This window comes from Pangasianodon hypophthalmus, chromosome 1 (genome assembly GCF_027358585.1).
Source record: "Pangasianodon hypophthalmus isolate fPanHyp1 chromosome 1, fPanHyp1.pri, whole genome shotgun sequence".
Lineage (NCBI taxonomy): Eukaryota > Metazoa > Chordata > Actinopteri > Siluriformes > Pangasiidae > Pangasianodon > Pangasianodon hypophthalmus.
Window position 1 is genome coordinate 35162888 of NC_069710.1, and position 22879 is coordinate 35185766.

Below are 22879 nucleotides of genomic sequence, written 5' to 3' on the forward strand. Positions count from 1 at the left end.
TCGTAGTCTTCTAATGGGACCTTCGCAGAGTTCCAATGGGAACTTCGCAGTATTCTAATGGGAACTTCATGGTAATGCAACGGGACCTTCACAGAATTCCAACAGGAACTTCACGAGATTCTAATGGAACTATCACAGAATGCCATTGCATATTGCACAAAATATTTGCACTACAGTTATAATTGTATATATTTATGCAACTTCATATTTAAGTCATAAACACTCTGTGTGTGTGTGTGTGTGTGAGAAAGGAAAATACTGAGTGATGGGGAGGTGTGATGAAGCAGGGTTACTGTTACCAACCTGAAGTTGATTTTCTATAACATTTTCCTATAACAGCACGTCCCCAAGTGTTCTGATCCTCTACCACAGTAATTTGGCAACAACTACAGTTTTTTTTTATTGAAGAATGACACGTCATACTTTTATCCGTTTATGGTTGCGTTTAATGTTGTGGAAAATCGGTGAAACAAGTTAGTTCCTGTTCTCACTTGCGTTATAGGGGTCAAGGTCAGGTTTTTTTAATCAGGGGTTTGATAACTGCTAGCTTAAAAGATTTAGGTACATAGCCAATGCTAAGGGAAGAATTGATTATCTTTAAAAGAGGTTTGATTGTTTCAGGAATTATCTGTTTGAGGAAACAAGTAGGTAAAGGATCTAGTATGCAGGTTGATGATTTTGATGATGAAATTAGTGAAATTAGTTCAGTCTCTTCAAGGGGAGTAAAGTGTTGTAGTTATTTATCTAATATTATCATATTATCATCTACAGGGTTAGTTATAAAACTGTCTGGTTTTAAATTAACAGTCTGAATTTCTAGCCTGATATTTTCAATTTTACCATTGAAAAAATTCATGAAGTCATCGCTGCTATATAATGATTGTGTGCGTGTTTCTATTGTGGTCTTATTCCAAGTTAATTTTGCTACAGTATTAAATAAGAATCTAGGATTATTTCTGTTATCTTCAATTAGGGTGGAGAGATACACTGATCTAGCAGCACTAAGAGCTTTCCTATAGCTCAAAAGGCTCTCCATTTACGTTCTAGTTTTCAAGTGGTCTGTTTTAAAGTTTGTGTGTGATCGCTATACCAGGGTGCTAGCTTTTTCTCCCTAATTATTTTTCTTTTAAGTCGAGCTACCTTATCTAGTGAGTTGCAGAACGTTGATTCTAAGCATTCAGTTGCCTGGTCAAGTTCTTTGGGATCAGACGGTGATCCAATCATGGCTGATAAATCTGGGAGATTACCGAAAAAACTCTGTGCAGTTGCTGATGTGAATGTACGTTTGACACGGTGACGTGGCAAGGTGCATATACTATGATTAATACACATTTTAAATGTGATGAGGTAATGATTTGAGATAGCTTCAGACTGTGGACATGAGACTATATTTTCTATATTTAATCCGAATGTTAGTATTAAAGCAAGAGTGTGACCACCACTATGGGTGGGTCCTATTACATTCTGATTAACCCCTACAGAATCTAGAATGGACACAACTGCTGTTCTCAGAGGGTCATCTGCATTATCATAATGAATATTAAAGTCTCCAACAATTAATGCTTTGTCTAAAGAAACAACCAGGTTAGAGATGAAATCCGCAAATTCACATAGGAATTCCGAATATGGCCCTGGGGGTCTGTAAATAATAATTACTGGAATCACCTGGGGAGACTTATTTTTAGTGGCTACGTATGTTATGTTGGTATAAAGAACTTCAAACACAGTGAATTCATGTCCAGGTTTTTGTGTGACGCCTAGATTATCATTATAAACAACTCCAACACCTCCTCCTCTGCCAGTTAGACGCAGCTGATGTATATAACTGCATCCGGGAGGACTAGCTTCATTTAATGCTACATAGTAGAATGCTACATGGGGCCATAAGGATCACCCCACATGGACAGCCTATAGATCACCATGAGATTACTGTGGATGGTACCACATAGAAACCAAGAAGATGGCTGTGGATGTTCTTCCTTGGATAGCCTTAGGACTCCAATTGCTAAGAACAGCTTACACTCAAGTCTCCATCACTGAACAGTTAATAACTTCAATTTGATACGATAGACTTAAAGTTAAAACTCTAACAATGTTAGCACTGCTTGACACTACAGTACACAGTTGTAGAAGGGAATGATTTATAATCGCACTATCCATTGCACCCAGATGAGGATGGTTCCCTTTTGAGTCTGGTTCCTCTCAAGGTTTCTTCCTCATATCATCTCAGGAAGTCTTTTCTCACCACTGTCACCTCTGGCTCATTCATTAGGGATAAATTTAAATCTCTATCCAGCTGGAAAGCTGCTTTGTGATAATGTCCATTGGTTAAAGCACTGTATAAAATAAAATTGAATTTATCAAACAAAATATTTATGCTAGATTATGTAAAACTGTGATTACTAACTCAGAACAAAATATTTAAAGTGATAATACGTTTGTATTTTAAAAGATAACATTCAGCTGTCCTGATATAAGTTTAGATCTCTCTTTTGTGGCTCGATAATTTCTCGTGGTCAGTGGGTTTGTGTATTTTGTAAACCTCAAGGCTTATAAGTGTACTTTGTACACTTTTTTTTTATTTAAGAACTCTCCTATTCTGGCAGTTATGCTGTAGAAGTGCAGATTAGCCACACAAATTGTGCATCATACTCATCAAGCGTAGAATAGAAAATGCAGACCATGTAAATCTGTAACTTCCAGCTCAGACTTTCTCTTCCAGTGTAAATCATATTCTGGGAATGTAGATTAGACAGGCAAAGTGTAAATCATGTTCTGGAAGTGGAGATCAGACACAAAAAAAGTCTACCTAATGTTCTGGAAGAGTCGATGAGAAAAACAAAGTGTACATTGTGATCCAGAAGTGTGAAATAGACACACAAAGTATACATCATACTCACGACATGTAGATCAGATAGGCAAAGTGTGCCTAATATTCTGGAAGTGTAGATCAGACTTGCAAATTATAAATCATGTTCTGGAAGAGTACATCACACATACAATTGTCAATCATGTTCTAGAAGTGTAGATCAGACACACAAAGAGAGCATCATGTTCTGGAAATGTAGATCAGACACACAAATTGTAGATCATGTTCTGGAAGTGTAGATTAGACACACAAAGAGAATGTCATGTTCTGGAAACATAGATCAGACACACAAATTGTAAATCATGTTCAGAAAGGTTAGATCAGACACACAAAGAGTACATCATGTTCTGGAAATGTAGATCAGACACACAAAGAGTATATCACGTTCTGCAAATGTAGATCAGACACACAAATTGGAAATCATGTTCAGGAAGTTTAGATCAGACACACAAATTGGAAATCATGTTTAGGAAGTTTAGATCAGACACACAAAGAGTACATTGTGTTCTGGAATTGTAGATCAGACACACAAAGTGTAAATTATATGCCTGAAGTGTAGGCACATAAAGACGTAGTCTAACTCATATGCTGCATGTGGAGATCAGACTCACACAGTGTGTATTATACTCATGTTGTATTTGCATTGTTATTCCCAGCTTTAAGAGAGAAGGCAGTGTTTGATCATTACAATCCACTATCAGGCATTTTTATAGTGTGTTAGCACATGTTAGCGCGCGTGTGTGTGTGTTAGCGTGTGTTAGCGTGTGTGTGTTGTACCCCGTCCCCACGAACCCACTGTGGTGCAGATTTTACTGCTGCTGCTTTCATTAAGAGCCAAACGAACCTCATTTAGCAAAAGCACACAACAACCACCACAACTTCAAAGAAACACAGACAACACTTCACATCACACACTCGCTGTCTGTTGGGGAACAGATGTTTTATAGAATACTTGATTCGATTATTTTTTATGAAGCTTATGATGTCATATGACCTTTTAAGAGGACAGTAAATTTGTTGTAGTTAAAATGGTGGTGTTCAGAATAACTATCACTTTTTTTGTATTTAAATGACAAAGCTAAGCTCAATAATTAAATGAACACAGTTGCGTGCAAAAGCCCAGTGTTTCCACCTAAAAAAAAAAAAGCAAAATAGAATTATTGGAGACCTACATATGTAACCGTCTTCATTAACAAGCTCAAATGTTTACATCCACATCGACATGCTGTAGTTAATTTGTTCGAGTCTGTCACTTATTCAGGTGTCTAATATCTTAAAAGTCTCCATGTGTTACCTTCCTGTTGTATTTAAGGGATTAAAAAGTACAAACAAACTCAAACAGTCAAGAGTCTTGAAATCAGCTAAACACTCACACACCTGAACTTAATAAATTTCACGACTGTAGTGTTAATTAACCCATTAAAATCATTTTCAACATTGAGTCCAAGAAAACATACACTGAGACTATCGAGCTTAATGCTTTTCTGAAAGGTTAAACAAAAATCTAATGGTGTTTATGTGCCCTGTATTGTGTGTGTGTGTGTGTGTGTGTGTGTGTGGCTTGGGACACGCCCACAGTGGGCTGATGATGGTGTGTATGTGGTCTTTATATCTATTCCACATTCAGAAGCACTTAGTGACTATCGTCGCTTTTAGTAACTGCTAAGTGACTGAACCTGGAAGCTAAATGCACTGTGTGTGTGTGTGTGTGTGTGTGTGTGTGTGTATGTGTGTGTGCGTGTGTTTAGTTAATCCCGTCCTCAGGACTCGGTTTGATTGAGTTGTGTTGAAATAAAGGATGAGGCATTCGCTTTAAAGTGTGTAACCCAAACCCCGGGACAGAGAGAGGAGGAGTGTGAGATTATAAACACTGCACTGACCCCTGAATTCACAACATGGCTGTGTTCCAAACACAGAGACCTGAAGCAAAGACCTGTGCACACAGGAAATTCCTTCAACCCCCTCCTCTCATACGCACACACACACACACACGGTATTAATACACACGTGTACTGTTACACACACACTGCTCCTAAACGCGCTATGCATTTCACGTTACAGTTCAGAGTAACAGCTCCAACAGTGTGAGGGCACTACAGAGTGTACACTACTGAGGGTTTTACATCGCTATTGTATTGCTATCTAGTGCACTACGTCTGTCTCAGATACGACATCTACACATAAACCTTACCTTCTTTCACTTATTTTAAATTTTATAAAGAGTTCAACATTCAACCCAGAAAAATGATAAGCTTTTAAAACTGCTACATGATCCACTTTAGCTAGTGAAATGAAAAATTTAGAATAATAATCTGTTTGTTTATAGATAGAATACTTTCTAAATATTAGTGTAAATATATTTCAGTTTATTTTTTTACAAAAAAAAAACAATTTAGAGAAAGATCGTAACAGGGGCTGAATATTTTCTGAATACAGAGCATCATTGGCTACGTTTACATGCACATCAAATTCCGTTTAAGGTCAATATTCTGAGTACGATGTTTATACACGTCCACGAATCGGAATATTTCTGTATACATGGTTGTTGTAAGTTTGCTGATCTACACGTGTACTTTTCCTTTCCCGCTGTTGTTTCCTGGGAGATTCATAAAGTACGGTTATAAAGTACGCTCAGTTATTAGTTTATTACAACTTTTTCACACTAATTTAATGAGGACTCTAACACTTCTCTCCATCAAAAATGCCCGACAACAGTGCCTCGACAACAGTGCCTCGACAACAGCGCCTCGACAACAGCGCCTCGACAGCCCCGCATCAACAGCTCCCCTCGACAACCCCGCCTCGACAGCCCCCCTCGACAGCCCCGCCTCGACAACACCGCCTTGACAACAGCGCCTCGACAGCCCTGCCTCGACAACACCGCCTCGACTGTTCAGCTAAGCATCTGTTAGCACCCACAATTCCTTGCGAGCTGAGCTGCGTGATGTCTCCTTTCAGTGGATTTTCTGAATAATGTGTTTTACATGCAACACATTTCTGATTAAAACAGGCAAATTCCAGGGATGGGAATCGGAACTTGGGGAATCAGACTATTGTCTTAATCTGAATCAGATTGTAATCGGATTGCAGAATTTACATGCATGACTCAGTACTAATCAGAATATCGCCAAATTCCGGTTAATATGTTAATATCAGACTACTGATGTGCATGTGAACGTAGTCATTGCTCATGTGATCAGTCAGTGAATTAGCTAAAATACTGTAAAGTTTTGACAAATCCAAACGATCATCTCAGATGATTTCTCAGCCCAGTCCTGTGCTGCGTGTTCTGTGACTTTCTTCATTTCCCCAATCACAACATTAGTTCCTACCTGCAGGTAGTTCTGTTTACTGTTTGAAACAAAAATGGAAGAAATAAAACTGTAGTTTCATCTTATTCTGCTATTCTATAGTTTCTGAATTTCTTTTCGATTGTCATCCGACTTAATAAGGACAAAATGACAAACTGCTCTTCTCTCTCTCTCTCTCTCTCTCTCCCTCTCTCTATAGTACTGTTCTTACGTTTTATGTGTCCTGTGGCTGTATGCGACACACACACACATAACAGATAATAAATTGCTCCTCACTGTGTGTGTGTGTTTTCTCTTTTAACATTTTTAAAGTACGTATGTTTTAGCCTCATATCACGTTAGGCAGTAAAACGTCACTGTTCTTTGCCATATTCAGATCCTTTGTAAACATTGTGTTCTGCTCTTGTCTCTTCCGCCGTCTCTAATCCGATCTCTAAGCTCTCAATCATTTCTGTTTAGCGCTTGATTCGAGATCCAGATACACAGCGTGTAGTGCTGCAGGCTAACATCCCGGTCCTGATTAGACGTGCTGAATGGAATATTTATAATGTAACATCATCTGGGAATTATAGTAATTATGAGCTTGTGATTGGTTTAAAAAAAAAAGCCTTCATGTCTTAGTAAGAGAATTTTAAAATTTCAGACAGTGTGTGACGTCTCATTATAGAAAGGTTAAGCTGAGGATTTAATTCTATCTCTCACACATTTCTCATCCTAATCATCCACCACCACTGATGGCTTTCTGTTTTTACTGCGAGTTATTTCTGTGTCTCCGTGTCCATGTCAGTAAAGTTTATGTCCATGATGGGCAGTGTTAATTTCCGTCTTTAATCACTGTAATTCTGACGTAATGGGAACGTGCTGAAAATGTAAAAACAAGCCGGAATTTTCAGGCATGATGTGATTGCGTCATAAATGTATAAACAAAAAAACTGACATGATGTGAGTGTGGTTTAAATGTGTAAAAATGCCTTTTCTTCTCACTTTGCTGTGACAGAACACATGGGGCCTGGGATCTATCAGGGAGTTTCAGTGACATGGTGATTCAAGTCAAGTGGGTTTTTATTGTCATTCCTCTATATAGCTTTTATACACTGGTGCAACACAGAACAGTACACAAGACTACATGAAGTGCAGATACACAACAGTGTGAGACGAGTGCAGCTCTGGAGCCTTGCTGGCATCAGCCAGTGCCTCGATTCACAGGAAAACTCTGCTCACTTTGTGCCATGAAGGTATTCAGGTTTAAAGACGACCCTTCCTGGGTTAAGAGTGTGAACACACTGGGTTCTGGAACTGCTTTAAAACTGGATGTATAAATAGTGATGATGTGTGTGTGTGTGTGTGTGTTTTATTAAGCTTTCTGCCAGAGTATGCAGGATAATGTCAATAACTCAAACCACCTGAGAAAACACAGCCATAACACACACACACACACACACTCCAGAGTGATATTGTAGAGTTTGTCTACAGTATTAGATTGCACCCGTACCGTGTGAGGACATTTGGACAAAAGTTTCCTGATATTAAAGTTAATGTAACAGTAACACAGAAATTAATATCCATGTCTAGAAGCTGAAGTTGATTATTTTCCTATAACAGCATGTCCCCAAGTGGATTATTCCTCTTATACCACAGCAACTTGCCCATGATTACAATTTTTAAATATTTTAAATATACAAGAATGACACGTCTTAAACCCGCCTCTCTTTATTCTCTCTTTTGAAGTTATTTTTTTTTAAAAATCGCAGCTTGTTACGCATGTTACTGAGAAACCGCAAAGAAGCGTAAACTCCTCTGTCCTGAAGATGTCAGAAAACTTAGTTACAGCTTTACCTCTGACTGTTACAAAGCGCTGACACTGAGATTCCTTCCATGAAACTTCACCAGATCAACAATGACACTTGTTTTTAATCCATTTATTATCAGTGGAGCGTCCTCTGTACACAGTAGTGAGCTGTTACTATAGAAAGCTGTTGTTATTTCTTTAAGATTAAACAATCAGTGATGTTAATACAGGGAGTTAAAATACTTTTATTGATCACACAACATTAATAAAGCGGTGTGCTTCATATAGATTCAGATATTCAGCCGTATAAGCTTACGTAAAGACAGCATTAATTTTGGGCCCTTACAAATCATGAAAAATCAGTCGTACACTTTTTTCATCTTTTCATAATACAAGTAGTAATGAGATTAAAACTTATTGACATTTTTTTACTTTACCACATACACACAACTCAAAGTATTCAAAAACATTCTCTCTGAAATGTTTTGGTGTGTGTGTGTGTCCATCAGTAAGATGTAATTGAGTGATCAGTGAGGATCTGTTCTCGCTCTGCACACCTGCAGCATGTATCCCCGAATTCCATGGTCATGAAGCCAGGTGTCCAGGTGTGTGTGTGTGTGTGTGTGTGTGTGTGTGTGTGTGTGTGTGTGTGTGTGTATGTGTATATGTGTGTGTGTGTGTGTGTGTGTGTGTGTGGGGCTATTTCTAGTGAGGCAGTATTTAGTATACATACAGTTCTCTGTAAAAGTTTTAGGTACATGTTAAGACATATATCAGATAAAGAGACTAGGGTTTGTAAACACCAATAAATAACTAAAGTCTTTGCGTTTAAAGCTGCATCAGTTCTCTCAGGTTCTCTATTGTACTGTTTTAAAAAGAATTCAGAAGTTTTTCCTGCACCTTGGAGAACTTACCACAATTCTTCTCAACACTTTGTGAACTGTTTCACTGTGTCTGTTTTAAATGAAATACACACATTCTCTGTAGTATACATTTCATTTCATTTTCTTTTCAATTTACACATAAATGAAGAAAACTAAATAAATGTCATAAAGATAAAGATTAGAGTTTACTTTATTTAAAAGCATGCAAACATTTCTGTGTAAAATTGAATCTTTTTTGGAAAATGAATGTTTTGAAATTTAAAATTTGGGAAATTTAAAGACACTGAATTTACATGGCACGAAGGAACAAGCGACTCGGAACCGTATGTGTACATTATACATGAGCACAAGACAAAGGAACATGAGGTCATAAAAAGGCAAACTAACCAATGTTTAAATCAAGAACAGACCAATGATATAACTTTGGGCAGAGAGAGAACCAAAACCATAACAAAAGCAAAAACTAAATGAGTCCTTCTCAGAATGTGGTGACAAACCTGTCCTTTAAACGAAAGTTTAAAGGAAATTAAAATTAAAATTCTTAAAATTACTTTACTGTCCTAAAGTAATGAGAATGGTTTGACTCTTTAGGATTTTATACAGTTTTTAAACTGCAATATCCTGGAAAAAAATAGCTTGTCCCACAGGCCAGGCGTTTGCAGACATTTAAAAAAAATTCCAGATTGATTTTAATGTCACAGACTGAATATTATGATGTCTGTCAAATATGTAAATTAGCAGAATAAATTACTTTTTTAATAATATAAATAATTTAAAAACAGCACTTCTCCCTTCATTTCATGACATTGCTGTTAGCTGTTTTAAAAACTCACGAGCAGCCATTTCAACCAGCACCAGGTGAGTTTTAATGTACTTTAATATAAATTCTTTTCTTGTGAATAATGTAGACATGGCATTGGAGTTACGCCTTTCAATAAAATAATTTTTCCTGAAAAAAAGAATCTTTTTGGAATAATTTATTGATGCTGATGTGATTAATGATGTGTGCTTTGAGATGCTGTTGGAAAATACGTCTTATATGGACGTTTGCACTGGTGTTAATGTCTCTGGTGTAATGTTCTGTGCTTGTCACAGCAATGACAACTAATAACTTCAGTCACTTAAACTAATGGCACCTCATTAAACATCAAGAGTATGGGCTATCACAATTTTCAAGTAAAATATGAAAACAGTTCAAAATGTGAACAGTCTGCTGTTCAGAAATTCGTTCAGAAAACATTCAGAAAAATGTTACAAAATGTTTTAAAAATGAGTAAAAATAAAAACAAACTATTAATACTACAATTAATTTCCATTTAAGCAATTTGGCCCCATCTTTTATGAGAAGCAAATCTGTCTTACTTGAAGAAAAAAAGAAAGAAAGAAAGAAAGTGTCACCTGACATCATCTGGCTGTGAGAAATTAATTTTGTTTTTTAATTTTTTTATATTCCAACCTCTTTCTCATAGAAATACTGCAAGGGTATTTAAATGACATAACAATAGAAGAAATAAACACACAAAAATTCCCTATTATGAAGGAAGGATATTATTACTATGAAAAGAAAAGACAGATATGAACTTGAAACTTGGACCATATTCCCACAAAGTGTATATCTATTTCTCTTTCCATTAGAAATATTATTAGAAAAACATCTGTTTTTTTTTAAACTTTGCTGCCACAAAATAGGTTTTTACAAATATCTCTAGGGAGACAGGACAAATCCTGCTGTGTTTTTCACCTGGAGACGGAGACGAGACACACTTTTATATGGATGTAATGTTGCATTTACAGAAAAAATGTGTGTTACAGTTGTGGCGTTTCACTCTGATGGAAAAAGGGAGCGTAAAATAAATCGGAACAGACACTTATTCATCTTTAATGAGGTTGAAAGAAAACGACAATCATATACACACAGACATGTGCAAGCACAGTGTGTGTACAAGTACTCTCCTAATTTGTGTGTGTGTGTTTCTTCATCTCTCTTAAACACACACATGCTCTTCATTATTCACCATCTGGTTCCACCAAAATGATAGAAGGTTGCTGAAGCTCACACACCTAAAGCCTCAAGGGGAAACATGCAATGCTAACACACACACACTCACACACACATACACAATTAAATGCACACTCACAAAAATGTCCCCAGTACACACATACTTAAGCTTTTAGTTACAAGGTATATGCTAAATTTCCTCCATGTATAACACCTGAAATATCTCATATATATTCTCTATATACTCATTAACTAGATAGATACATCGATAGATAAATAGACCGCTTTATTAATCCTAGAGGGAAATTCACAGTTAACATATTACCATGTTAATGTCATCAACTATTAACGTATTAATATATAAACACGCACACACCTGACCTTGTAAAATGATCAAGTTCAGCACTCACATTGCTCTCTGAAAGTCGGGGCGAGAGTAGGTGAGAACCTGAGTGATTCTCCAGTGTTTACTCTCTTAGTAATAACATAAATCTCACAGAATCAAAGCATTAATTAAAACATCACATCATATTTCCACAACAAAACTCTGCCAGTGATAAAAAACTACACTAATTATTCAAAGTCATTTTATTTTTCACATGCACAGTACTCCAGACACAATTGTACATCGAAATGCTTGTGGTGAGGCTCTGTAAACTCTCTAAGGCACAGATACAACAGAAAAGAACACACAAAGCTTCTTTAAGGGAAGAGACTAGACAATAATTTTAATAAATGCAAAAGGAACAAATAGAATACAATATTGGACTGCAGTATCTACTTAAAGAGCAGCAGAGAATAACTGAGCATGTACAGTCAAAAAAAAGAGCGATAGAGAATAAAGTTACACAGTGGTAAATATCCTTTAAAAGTAACGTGGGTAATGTGCTTAAAGTGACACAGTTATTTAGTAGTCCGATGGTCTGCAAATAAAAACTGTTCCTCAGTTCCTGTTCATCCGTGAATGTAAGGTTCGAAACTGCCTACCAGACTGTAGGTTGACAACCAGGTTATGAGCTGGATGAGTGCAATCCACCATAATACTGTTAGCCTCTATGTTCTTGAGTTTGCCACCTTTTGATTCGCTCAGCTTACACTCTTTTCAGGACCTTGCAATTGGTGGCAGTGCAGCAGCCCAACTGGACAGCAATGCAGCCACTCAGGATGCTCTCAGTAATGCAGTGGTAGAAGTTTGTGAGGATGTTATGGAGCAGACCAGGTTTCTTGAGCCTCCATAGAAAGTAAAGTCTCTGGTGGACAGACCTTGCAATCCAGTCAGAGTGCAGAATCCAAGTAAGGTCATTGGTGATGTGCACAGAACTTGAAATTGGTGAAATTGGTGTCTACAACAGCATCATCAATATATAAAGGCGCATGCTCTCCCTCCTGCATCTTCCTAAAATCCATGATCATCTCCTTAGTTTTGCTGACATTGAGACAGAAGTTATTGTCACAGAACCACTGTGACAGCACTCTGATCTCATCCCTGTAGGCTGTCTTGTCCCTTTTGGTGATGAGGCTTAGGATGTTAGTGTCATCAGCAAATTTCAGGATGGTCTTTGAGCAGTGCTTGGCGACACAGTCGTGCATGAGAAGAGAGTACAGAAGGGGGATGAGTATGCATCCTTGTGGTCTGAGTCAACATGGAGTACATGGAGTTGCCAATCTTCACTTCCTGGGGTCTGCCAGTCAGAAAGTCCAGTATCCAATTGCACAGCTGGGTGTCCAGGCCTAAAGCATTAAGCTTGGTGATGACCTTAGTGGGGATGATTGTATTGAATGCTGAACTATAATCAGTGAACAGGATGCTGACATAGCTGTTCTTTTTGTCCAAGTGCGTGAGTGCAGTGTGCATGGTTAAAGCAATTGCATCGTCCATAGATCTGTTTGACCAGTATACAAATTGTAGAGGATCGAGTGTGGCAGGAAGTACTGAACAAATGTGAGTTGTCATTAATTGCTTGAAGCACTTCATCATGATTGAGGTCAGAGTGACAGGCTAATAGTCATTGTAGCATGTGACTGTTGTCTTTTTGGGTACTGGAACAATGGTGGACCTCTTAAAGCAAGTGGGAATCACTGACAGCCTCAGGGAGAGGTTAAAGATGTCTGTAAAAACCTGGACAGAGGTTTTTGATGACACGGCTATGGAATCCATCAGGTCCTGGTGCTTTGTGAGGGTTGCCCGTTTCGAGGTCCTTGATCATATGTGATGTGGGCAGAGTAAGTGTGTGGCTGTCTTGTTCAGGACTAAGTTTAGCAGCATGTTTGAGTCCGCACATCCCATCAGCTGCCACTTTATGAGTAATTTAGAGCTTGTCGTGGGTGGTACAATGAGTACCTTATCTCCTGGTGCAAATTCCAATAGCCGAGTACTCCAGTAGTACATTCGGGACTGTCATTCTTGGGCCTGACACAAATTCTCCTGTGTAAGGTGACTTCAAGTGTGGAGTTTTGCTCCCAGGTCCAGAACATACTGAATTTCATTTTTGCTCTTTTGCCACTTATCCCAATTCCATGTGTCATTGTGAATGATCTTACAAATCATATTTGCAATGTGCCACACACCATGAACATTGCCATGAGCACTCGTCCAATAGAAATGGGCCATGAGACAGTTCAGTGTTATATCCTGCCCCAAATGCCCAGCCATGGGAATATAATGAGCCGCATGGAACAATCATTCCCTTTGGTTGTTTGGTACCAACAACTGGATCATCTCTTCCTTAGCCTGAGTGTCCTGATAACCTATCCTTAATAACCAACCAAATGGGTGGGATAGAGCAACATTAGGCTGAGTTTGCTGACCATCAATTAGAAGAAGAAGCCTTTATAAGCCTTTATTTGACAGTGAAATTCTTTTCTTCACATATCCCAGCTTGTTAGGAAGCTGAGATCAGAGCGCTCAAGGGCCCAACAGTGGAAGCTTGGCAGTGCTTGGGCTTGAACCAGAGCCTTAACTGTTGAGCCACGACTGCCCACTAAGGTCAACTTCTGTGACCAGGAATCAAACCCAGGTAGCAGCAGTGAGAGCACCGAATCCAAGACATCGACGACCCTGGCATGGCCTCCCCAGCCAAGCCTGTGCACATTCCACACCATGCCTCACTACTGCAGGACACATCCACAAACCCTTCTCATACTAATGCTTGAAACCCTGGCCAAATTGTCTCAAGAATTAGTGGCTGTGTGGGGCATGCCACCTGTACTCTATGCTTTTGCCCCCTGAATTTAATTACTGGCACCAGCGGATACTCATGAATATCCCCATGTACACACCTCACCTTCACCAATTGTGCATTACCTAATGCCCCACACTGAATCAGCTTTTGATGGAAGGTGGTCTGGTTACACCCCAAGTCCATTAAGGCCTGATATGTACTCCGTTGTATACTCAATGACAAGCAGTACATTGGGACAGGTCTGTGGCACGTCAGGGATCCGGACCAGCCAGGTGATCCGCTGCCTGGATCAACCCTCCAGAGGGCTTCATCCAGCGATGCCAGTCGGTGGCACTTGACAAATCACTGTTCCTGCTGGGAGCCATGCAATGCACCAGCACCACCAGATTGAGAATTCCCTCAGCATGCCTCTCCTCAGCCAGTATACTTGAGCTGCTGTGCAAAGATGAACAGACGGCCAAACTCAGTGAGCTTCAGGACGCAGAAGAGTCATTGATGTTCCTCTGGGATCTGGCTGCTACATTGCAGCACCGCTTTCTTCATGGTCTCCTACATTCACGGCAGCAGCTGCTATGTGGGGACCTGGGCTTACCCTGACAGCAAGAGTAGGAGACATAGGGCTCATTCTTCCTCTGGCCATCTCTGCGCAGCTGCTGCATGCTCGAACAGCTCCACAAAGGTCTCCAGATTGTCTGTGGAGTACATCTTCATGAGCTCTGGAGCTGCAATTGGTGGCATGGCTGATTGCATCAGCATCTGGATCACCCACCGATTCTCTGTCTGCTCCTGAGCGAATCACCTCGAATTGAATCGATGCTGTTGTTCATGGTGCAGGTTGAGGAGGGCCTGATGTTGCATCTAGTGGAGGCTAATGAGAGACTTTAACGAATTCAGTAAGCAGAGAAGTTTCCATGACAGCATCTGGTACCTCTTCCTGGGTTTTGGCACCTCTGTAGAACCTTGGGCATGTGTGGGTGGGAAGGAGGCCTCAGGAGACAGGTGACTTTTGACACAGCTTTGTTCTCTTGTTTATTTTTCACCATGCTTTTCAGCACACTTTCAAAAACTCAACACAAACAAACCAATAGAAAAGGGCAATCACTAGCTTGGGGCTTTCGCCCAAGTTCAAAGTTCAAGTTTGTTCATGCTCCATGTGTGTGTGTGTGTGTGTGTGTTGCATGCTCTATGCCACTCTCTCTCTCCGATTATGCCAGTCACTGAAAGCACAAATAACACACATGGTAGACTGGTGTTTATAAGACACAGGTGAGAATTACCTGCCGGTTCAACCTGCCTCCTCTCTGTCTGCAGCAGATGCTTGACCAAACCCCCACTGCCACAGAAGTTTTTCCGAAGGATTACAATTTTTACTTATTAAATAACAGCACATCATACTTATTATCCATGTATAGTTACATTTAATGTTGGTGAAACAAGTTAGTTCCGGTTCTCACAGCAGCTATAAACAATCGTTTCCTCACCAGCCTCTCTTTTTTCTCTCTCTTGAAGTTAATAACACAAAAAAAAACAAAGAGAAACTTGGAAACTGCAAAATGTAAACTCCTCTGTCCTGAAGATGTTGGAAAAACTTAAAGTTACAGCTTTACCTCTGACTGTTACAAAGTGCTGACAGTGGAGACTCCTTCCATAAATGTTAAGTAAATGTCTCCTAACAGAAAATTTCATTATATCAACAATTACACACATTTTTTTAAAAATCTGTTTATAGAAACAATAATGTAACTAAAACGAGTGCAATAATATAAACCTGATTTGCAGCTGCACTACGATCAGGGCTGCTGTTATAGAAAATGAATCAACACCTTCTGATCAATCACCATCCAGAATTCTACAGTGGTGTGGTGTGTATATATAAAATAACTATTACGTACAACTGTTAGCTTATAACCAGAATGTAAGACTCATAGTCACAATGGTTACAGACTCCTTTGCTAACAACTTCCTGTCACAGAATCAGGGTGTTCAACTGACATTACAACAAAATAAACAGACAAGTTACTTAAACAAAAAGTCACTAACTTTTAAAGACAGGATAAAAATTTTCTCAAGTCCTGTGATGGGATCTGAATTGTGGTCATGAGGCTGAAATTAGTGTTACTGGAATGCTATGCTAACTAATATCTGGGTGGAAATGGCATGGAGGTGTGTGTGTGTGTGTGTGTGTGTGTGTGTGTGTGTGTGTGTGTAGGGGCAAAGGTGTAGTGTGGAATTTGTATTAAATTCAGGCACCAAATTGCTTCCAGTCCTCTCTAAATACCACTTTACACACACACACACACACACTCTCTCTCTCTCACACACACACACACACAAATACACACATACAGCCATTTGACAAGATGATGCTATGATTAATCCCAGCTGATTGGCTCAAAGAGGCATTTGTGCTTAAAGGTACTGCATGAGCACACACACTCACACACACATACACACACAGCAAGAAAAGTGAAAAAACACAGATGTTTAACTAATAATTTATTGTGGTGTGAGATTAAACAGTCAGTGGTCATGGCAGTGAAAATAGTGAGAGATGGAAGTGTGTCACTCCACACACACATACACACACATACACACACACACATATACACACACACATACACACACACATATGAACTATGCAGAGAGTGACACTTTCTCTCCGGTCAGTCACTTTATAACAACAAACACATCAGATATATTTGTTCATATTTACAGCGCCAGTGCAGGTGGATGGTTGCCAGGCAACAGGAACTCACTGGCCAATCAGGAAGCAGACATACAGAACAATCCAACATTAATGTAGCTCAGGAATAAAACAGAAACATTTCACAGATCTGTTCATGAACCAAGCTATGTGTGAGTGTTCCTGCTGTGTGTGTTTCCCCAGACTTCAGTAAGGGAGAAGGTAGGAAATCTAGAACCAACTGCAGTTCTAGACAAAGGCTGAATATCCGAAAGTGTTCTAGAACTCAACTGACATTTGAAAACTCTTCTAGAACTTCTAGACCTAGACATTTGTACATTTTCAACAACTTAGCTGATGTCTGAAAAGTGTCCTAGAACTGAGGTTATTTCCGAAAAGCCTTCTAGAACAGCGGACATTTGAAAAGCATTCTAGAACTTCACTGAATTTTTAAAGCATTCTAGAACTCGTCTGACATTAAAAATGTTCTAGAACCCTGCTTACGTAATAAAATTTGATGTAGAATTCAGATATGACAAAAGGCATGCTAGGCCTCAGTTTTAACATGAACTAGAACTCAACTTGCTTTCCAAAACCATTGTAGAACTTAGATGATATTCAATTGTTCTAGAACCCTGATTATTCATTAAAGATCTCATCTGACATTCACAAAAGTGTTCTAGAACCTCAGTGACCTTTGAATGGTAATCTAGACCCATGTGACTCTCTAAAGGTGTTCTAAAACTCAGCTCATTTTGGAAAGAGTTCCAGAATTCAGCTGGTGTTCTAGAACACAGTTGCCATTTTAAGCATGCTCTAAAATTGTCTCACTTTCTGAAGGTGTTCTAGAACTCAGCTGATGTTCAAAGGTTTTCAACCATTTAGCTGACATTTGGAAAGTGTTCTAGAATTCAGCTGGTGTTCCAGAAAACAGCTGGCCTTCTAAAAACATTCTAGAACGCATCTCACATTCTGAAGGTGTTCTAGAACCCAGCTGATGTTTGAATGTTTTCAGTAATTTAGCCAACCTCAGAAAGTGTTCTAGAGCTCTAGCAGGTTAATTATGTCGAGGTCTAAGCTTCTTAGAATTCAGCTGGTGTTATAGCTGTTACAGTTGGCATTCTAAATACGTGCTAAAACTCATCGCACATTGTGAAGGTCTTGTAGAACTCAGCTGACATTCAAAATTTTTCTGCAACTTAGCTGACATTCAAAAATGTTCGGGAAATCAGGTTATTTCTGAAACGTGTCCTAGAGTTCAGCTAAAGATGTTCCAGAATGTTCCTGAGAACCCAGAAGATCGTTGACCAGAGCAGGTCAGTGTGTGAAGGTGGTTAAGAGAACGAATGATCTACTTTGTCTGTTAATGAAGTTCACTCTAGCACACTGTATAACACACACATACACAGATATGAAAAGCTTTAGAAAGTTCTTCAGTCCCATAAGAATGATGATGATGATGATGATGATGATGCATGTTTGAGATTTGAAAACTGAGAGCACCTCTGTGTGTGTGTGTGTGTGTGTGTGTGTGTATGAAATGATCATGGTTCCTGCAGCAGTCTCTTTCTTTTTAACGGTCCCTTCAAAAGGTTGACCAACAGTCTACACACACACGGGGGCAAAGGTCAGGCTTCAGGGCTGTGTTCCGCAGCGCTGCACTTGCCCTTTTTCTCCCTGCGCTGGAACTTGCGCAGGCGTCGAGTCCAGATGTCCCTCCACTGTATGACCAGGCTGTTTTTATCTGCGGTAAGCCCCGCCCTCTCTGCGCTGGCACCGCCCCCGCCCGAGCCCAAGATGAGGAAGCGTTTTCCCATGTGGATGCGTGGACATTTACACGCCAAATCCTTCATCTGCACCCACAGCGTGTTCTCGCCTCTCTTCAGCGGCTCTCGGCTCTTATACACTGACACTAAGCTGACGGAGAACTTTGCCCAGTCACCCACCGTCTCCATGTCCAACACACTCACCAGGACGGCTGCTCAAACACACACACACAGAACAGACTGTCAATCTTTATAACACTTTTTAATACTTAAAATTACACATCAGTATTTAGATCTCAGATGTAACTGCAGACTTAAGCGCTATTCAGATGTTACGTGAGATACACACACACAGAGGTGGAGTTTGTCTAAAACAGACCTGTGTCTCGGTTACGCTCAATTCTGACCTTCAACTTAAGCATGTTTTTTTGTCTGAGATCAGCTCAAGTGAAGAGTAATAAGTTCATCTTCATGTTCATATATCTTTGTATTAGTCTTTTTATGTTTTAAATACTCTCTTCCGTTTATTTTACATCATATTACAGTTGACAGGAAAGATTAAAAAGCACAGTTTCCTTCTTTAGTCCACATTTTCTATTCCTGTTTTTTTTCTGGTTTAAAGGTGAGAGTTTGTGTTTAAAGGCAGTGGTCTAGAAACTCCGTCTCAGACACTTGTACTCAATCAAAATCTGGAAACCTCGGAGGCGTGAACTACACATCAGTCATAACCCGACTCTGAATACGTGGAACTTTCCCCACATAAAACAATGTTCAGTGTTAAGTGTTTGTGTCAGGCTTGTTTTTGTACCATAGTCTTTCTTGCAGTATTTCTTTGTGTTGATCTTCAGGTTGCCTTTGGCTGGTCTGCAATAGGACTCACAGTCTGGAGAGATGGAACACACACACATACACATTATGTCAGTATGTCATGATGGTCCCATGTTTCTCTGCAGATGCCTTAATTTAGTTGAGCTCAGCTACCAAACTCTAGAACATAGAAAAGCACTGTAGATCTGAGGTACAACATTCCAGAACTCAGTTATCAAATTATACAACTCAGCTACAACATCCTAGAGCTCAGGTACATTACTGCAGAACTCAGCTACAACATCCTAGAGCTCAGGTACATTACTGCAGAACTCAGCTACAACATCCTCGAGCTCAGGTACATTACTGCAGAACTCAGCTACAACATCCTAGAGCTCAGGTACATTACTGCAGAACTCAGCTACAACATCCTAGAACTCAGGTACATTACTGCAGAACTCAGCTATGACATCCTCGAGCTCAGGTACATTACTGCAGAACTCAGCTACAACATCCTCGAGCTCAGGTCCATTACTGCATAACTCAGCTACAACATCCTAGAGCTCAGGTACATTACTGCAGAACTCAGCTACAACATCCTCGAGCTCAGGTACATTACTGCAGAACTCAGCTACAACATCCTCGAGCTCAGGTACATTACTGCAGAACTCAGCTACGACATCCTAGAGCTCAGGTACATTACTGCAGAACTCAGCTACAACATCCTCGAGCTCAGGTACATTACTGCATAACTCAGCTACAACATCCTAGAGCTCAGGTACATTACTGCAGAACTCAGCTACAACATCCTAGAGCTCAGGTACATTACTGCAGAACTCAGCTACAACATCCTCGAGCTCAGGTACATTACTGCATAACTCAGCTACAACATCCTCGAGCTCAGGTACATTACTGCAGAACTCAGCTACAACATCCTAGAACTCAGGTACATTACTGCAGAACTCAGCTACGACATCCTAGAGCTCAGGTACATTACTGCATAACTCAGCTACGACATCCTCGAGCTCAGGTACATTACTGCAGAACTCAGCTACGACATCCTAGAACTCAGGTACATTACTGCAGAACTCAGCTACGACATCCTAGAGCTCAGGTACATTACTGCAGAACTCAGCTACAACATCCTCGAGCTCAGGTACATTACTGCAGAACTCAGCTACGACATCCTCGAGCTCAGGTACATTACTGCAGAACTCAGCTACGACATCCTAGAACTCAGGTACATTACTGCAGAACTCAGCTACGACATCCTAGAGCTCAGGTACATTACTGCAGAACTCAGCTACAACATCCTAGAGCTCAGGTACATTACTGCATAACTCAGCTACAACATCCTCGAGCTCAGGTACATTACTGCAGAACTCAGCTACAACATCCTCGAGCTCAGGTACATTACTGCATAACTCAGCTACAACATCCTAGAGCTCAGGTACATTACTGCAGAACTCAGCTACAACATCCTCGAGCTCAGGTACATTACTGCAGAACTCAGCTACAACATCCTAGAGCTCAGGTACATTACTGCAGAACTCAGCTACAACATCCTCGAGCTCAGGTACATTACTGCAGAACTCAGCTACAACATCCTCGAGCTCAGGTACATTACTGCAGAACTCAGCTACGACATCCTAGAGCTCAGGTACATTACTGCAGAACTCAGCTACAACATCCTCGAGCTCAGGTACATTACTGCATAACTCAGCTACAACATCCTAGAGCTCAGGTACATTACTGCAGAACTCAGCTACAACATCCTAGAACTCAGCTATAACTAATATTTAAACTCAGTTAGAACATATTCTAGGTCCTATTTCTAGACCTCATCTATGATATTCCATTACTCAGCTGTAACTACTACTAAAACTCAGCTACACAATTATATGACAGCGTTTGAGAACTCGTCTATGTCATTCTAGAACTCGGCTACAAAACTGTAGATCTCTAATATATTCTAAAACTCAGCTATAGCTATTATTAAAATTCAGCTAGAACATTAGATCACAGATTTTTGGAACTCATCTGGCATTCTAGAGCTCAGCTATAACTACTACTAAACATCAGCGAGAGTTCTAGCTGAGTTCTAGAATAAGTTTAAGAACTCATCTATCACATTTGAGAACTCAGCTATTCAGTTTTATTTGTATAGTGCTTTTAACAATGGACATTGTAACAAAGCAGTTTTACAGAAATAAATACATTTAGGATATCAATTTTAAATGTATAAATTTATCCCTAATGAGAAGCCAGAGGTGACGGCGGTGAGGGGAAAAACTACCTGAGATGATATGAGGAAGAAACCTTGAGAGGAACCAGACTCAAAAGGGAACCCATCCTCATCTGGGTGACACCGGATAGTGCGATTATAAATTATTCCCTTCTATAACTGTTCTACTACACGGACAAAAAGTGCAGTTGTGTAACCAGTAAATTATGAGATTATGAGCAACTTATGAATATGAGCATCAGAATTATTTTTGAATTCATTACAGTTTTCACATGAAGTCTGTTTTGTTGAAGTTATCAGCTGTTCACTGATGGAGACTTGAGTGCAAAACTGTTCACAGTCCTAATGCTATACCTGTAGATCTCAGCCATAATATTCTAAACCTGAAAATTCAGTTAGAACATTAAAGCACAGATGTATAGAATTTTCTTCTGTAGAGCTTCTCTAAAGCTGCTTTGTGACAGTGGCCATTGTTAAAAGTGCTATACAAATAAAATTGAATTGAATAGAATTCATCTATGAAATTTTAGAAATTCAGCTATAACCAATATTCAAAATTCAATTAGAACATTAGATCACTAATTTCTAGAACTCATCTCTGAAATTCTGGAACTTAGCTATAATATTTTACCACAGGATTCTAGAAATGTATTTACAACATTCTGATGCTCAATCGCCATTCTAGAGCTCAGCTGAAATATCCTAGAACCCAGCTTAAAGATCCTAGAACTCAACTTTAAGATTTTATAACTCAGCTTAAAGATCCTAGAACTCAGCTTAAAGATCCTCGATCTCAGCTTTAAGATCCTAGAACTCAGCTTAAAGATCCTAGAACTCAGCTTAAAGATCCTCGATCTCAGCTTTAAGATCCTAGAACTCAGCTTAAAGATTTTATAACTCAACTTAAAGATCCTAGAACCCAGCTTAAAGATCTTAGAACTCAACTTAAAGATCCTAGAACTCAGCTTAAAGATTTTATAACTCAGCTTAAAGATCCTAGAACTCAGCTTAAAGATTTTATAACTCAACTTAAAGATCCTAGAACCCAGCTTAAAGATTTTATAACTCAACTTAAAGATCCTAGAACTCAACTTAAAGATCTTAGAACTCAACTTAAAGATCCTAGAACTCGGGTTCCACACTGATCCACAGGATTCTGGAACTTAACTACAATATTCTATCAGAAAATTCATAAAACCCAGCTGTAGCATTAAGTGTGTAATGCTTTTGAGGATAGTGTATAAAAATGTGTGGAAAATTGTGTAGTGTATATATGAGGTTTGAAAACTTTGCTAATATACATATGATGAGGTTGAGGTACACACACACACACACACACACTTC

General features: G+C 39.4%; 1 protein-coding gene across 2 annotated transcripts in view; it reads right to left on the reverse strand.

The window, feature by feature from the left end:
- Positions 1-15976: 15976 nt before the first annotated feature.
- The window catches only part of ntn2 (netrin 2), a 27616-nt gene continuing 20713 nt past the window's right edge, over positions 15977-22879 (reverse strand). For both annotated transcript variants that reach the window (XM_026911801.3, XM_053235680.1), the window contains exons 6-7: positions 19292-19366; positions 15977-18695 (exon numbers count right to left, since the gene is read on the reverse strand). In XM_026911801.3, the coding sequence (XP_026767602.2) occupies positions 18346-18695; positions 19292-19366 (425 nt within the window). In that variant the 3' untranslated portion in view covers positions 15977-18345. The remainder of the gene's footprint in view (positions 18696-19291; positions 19367-22879) is intronic.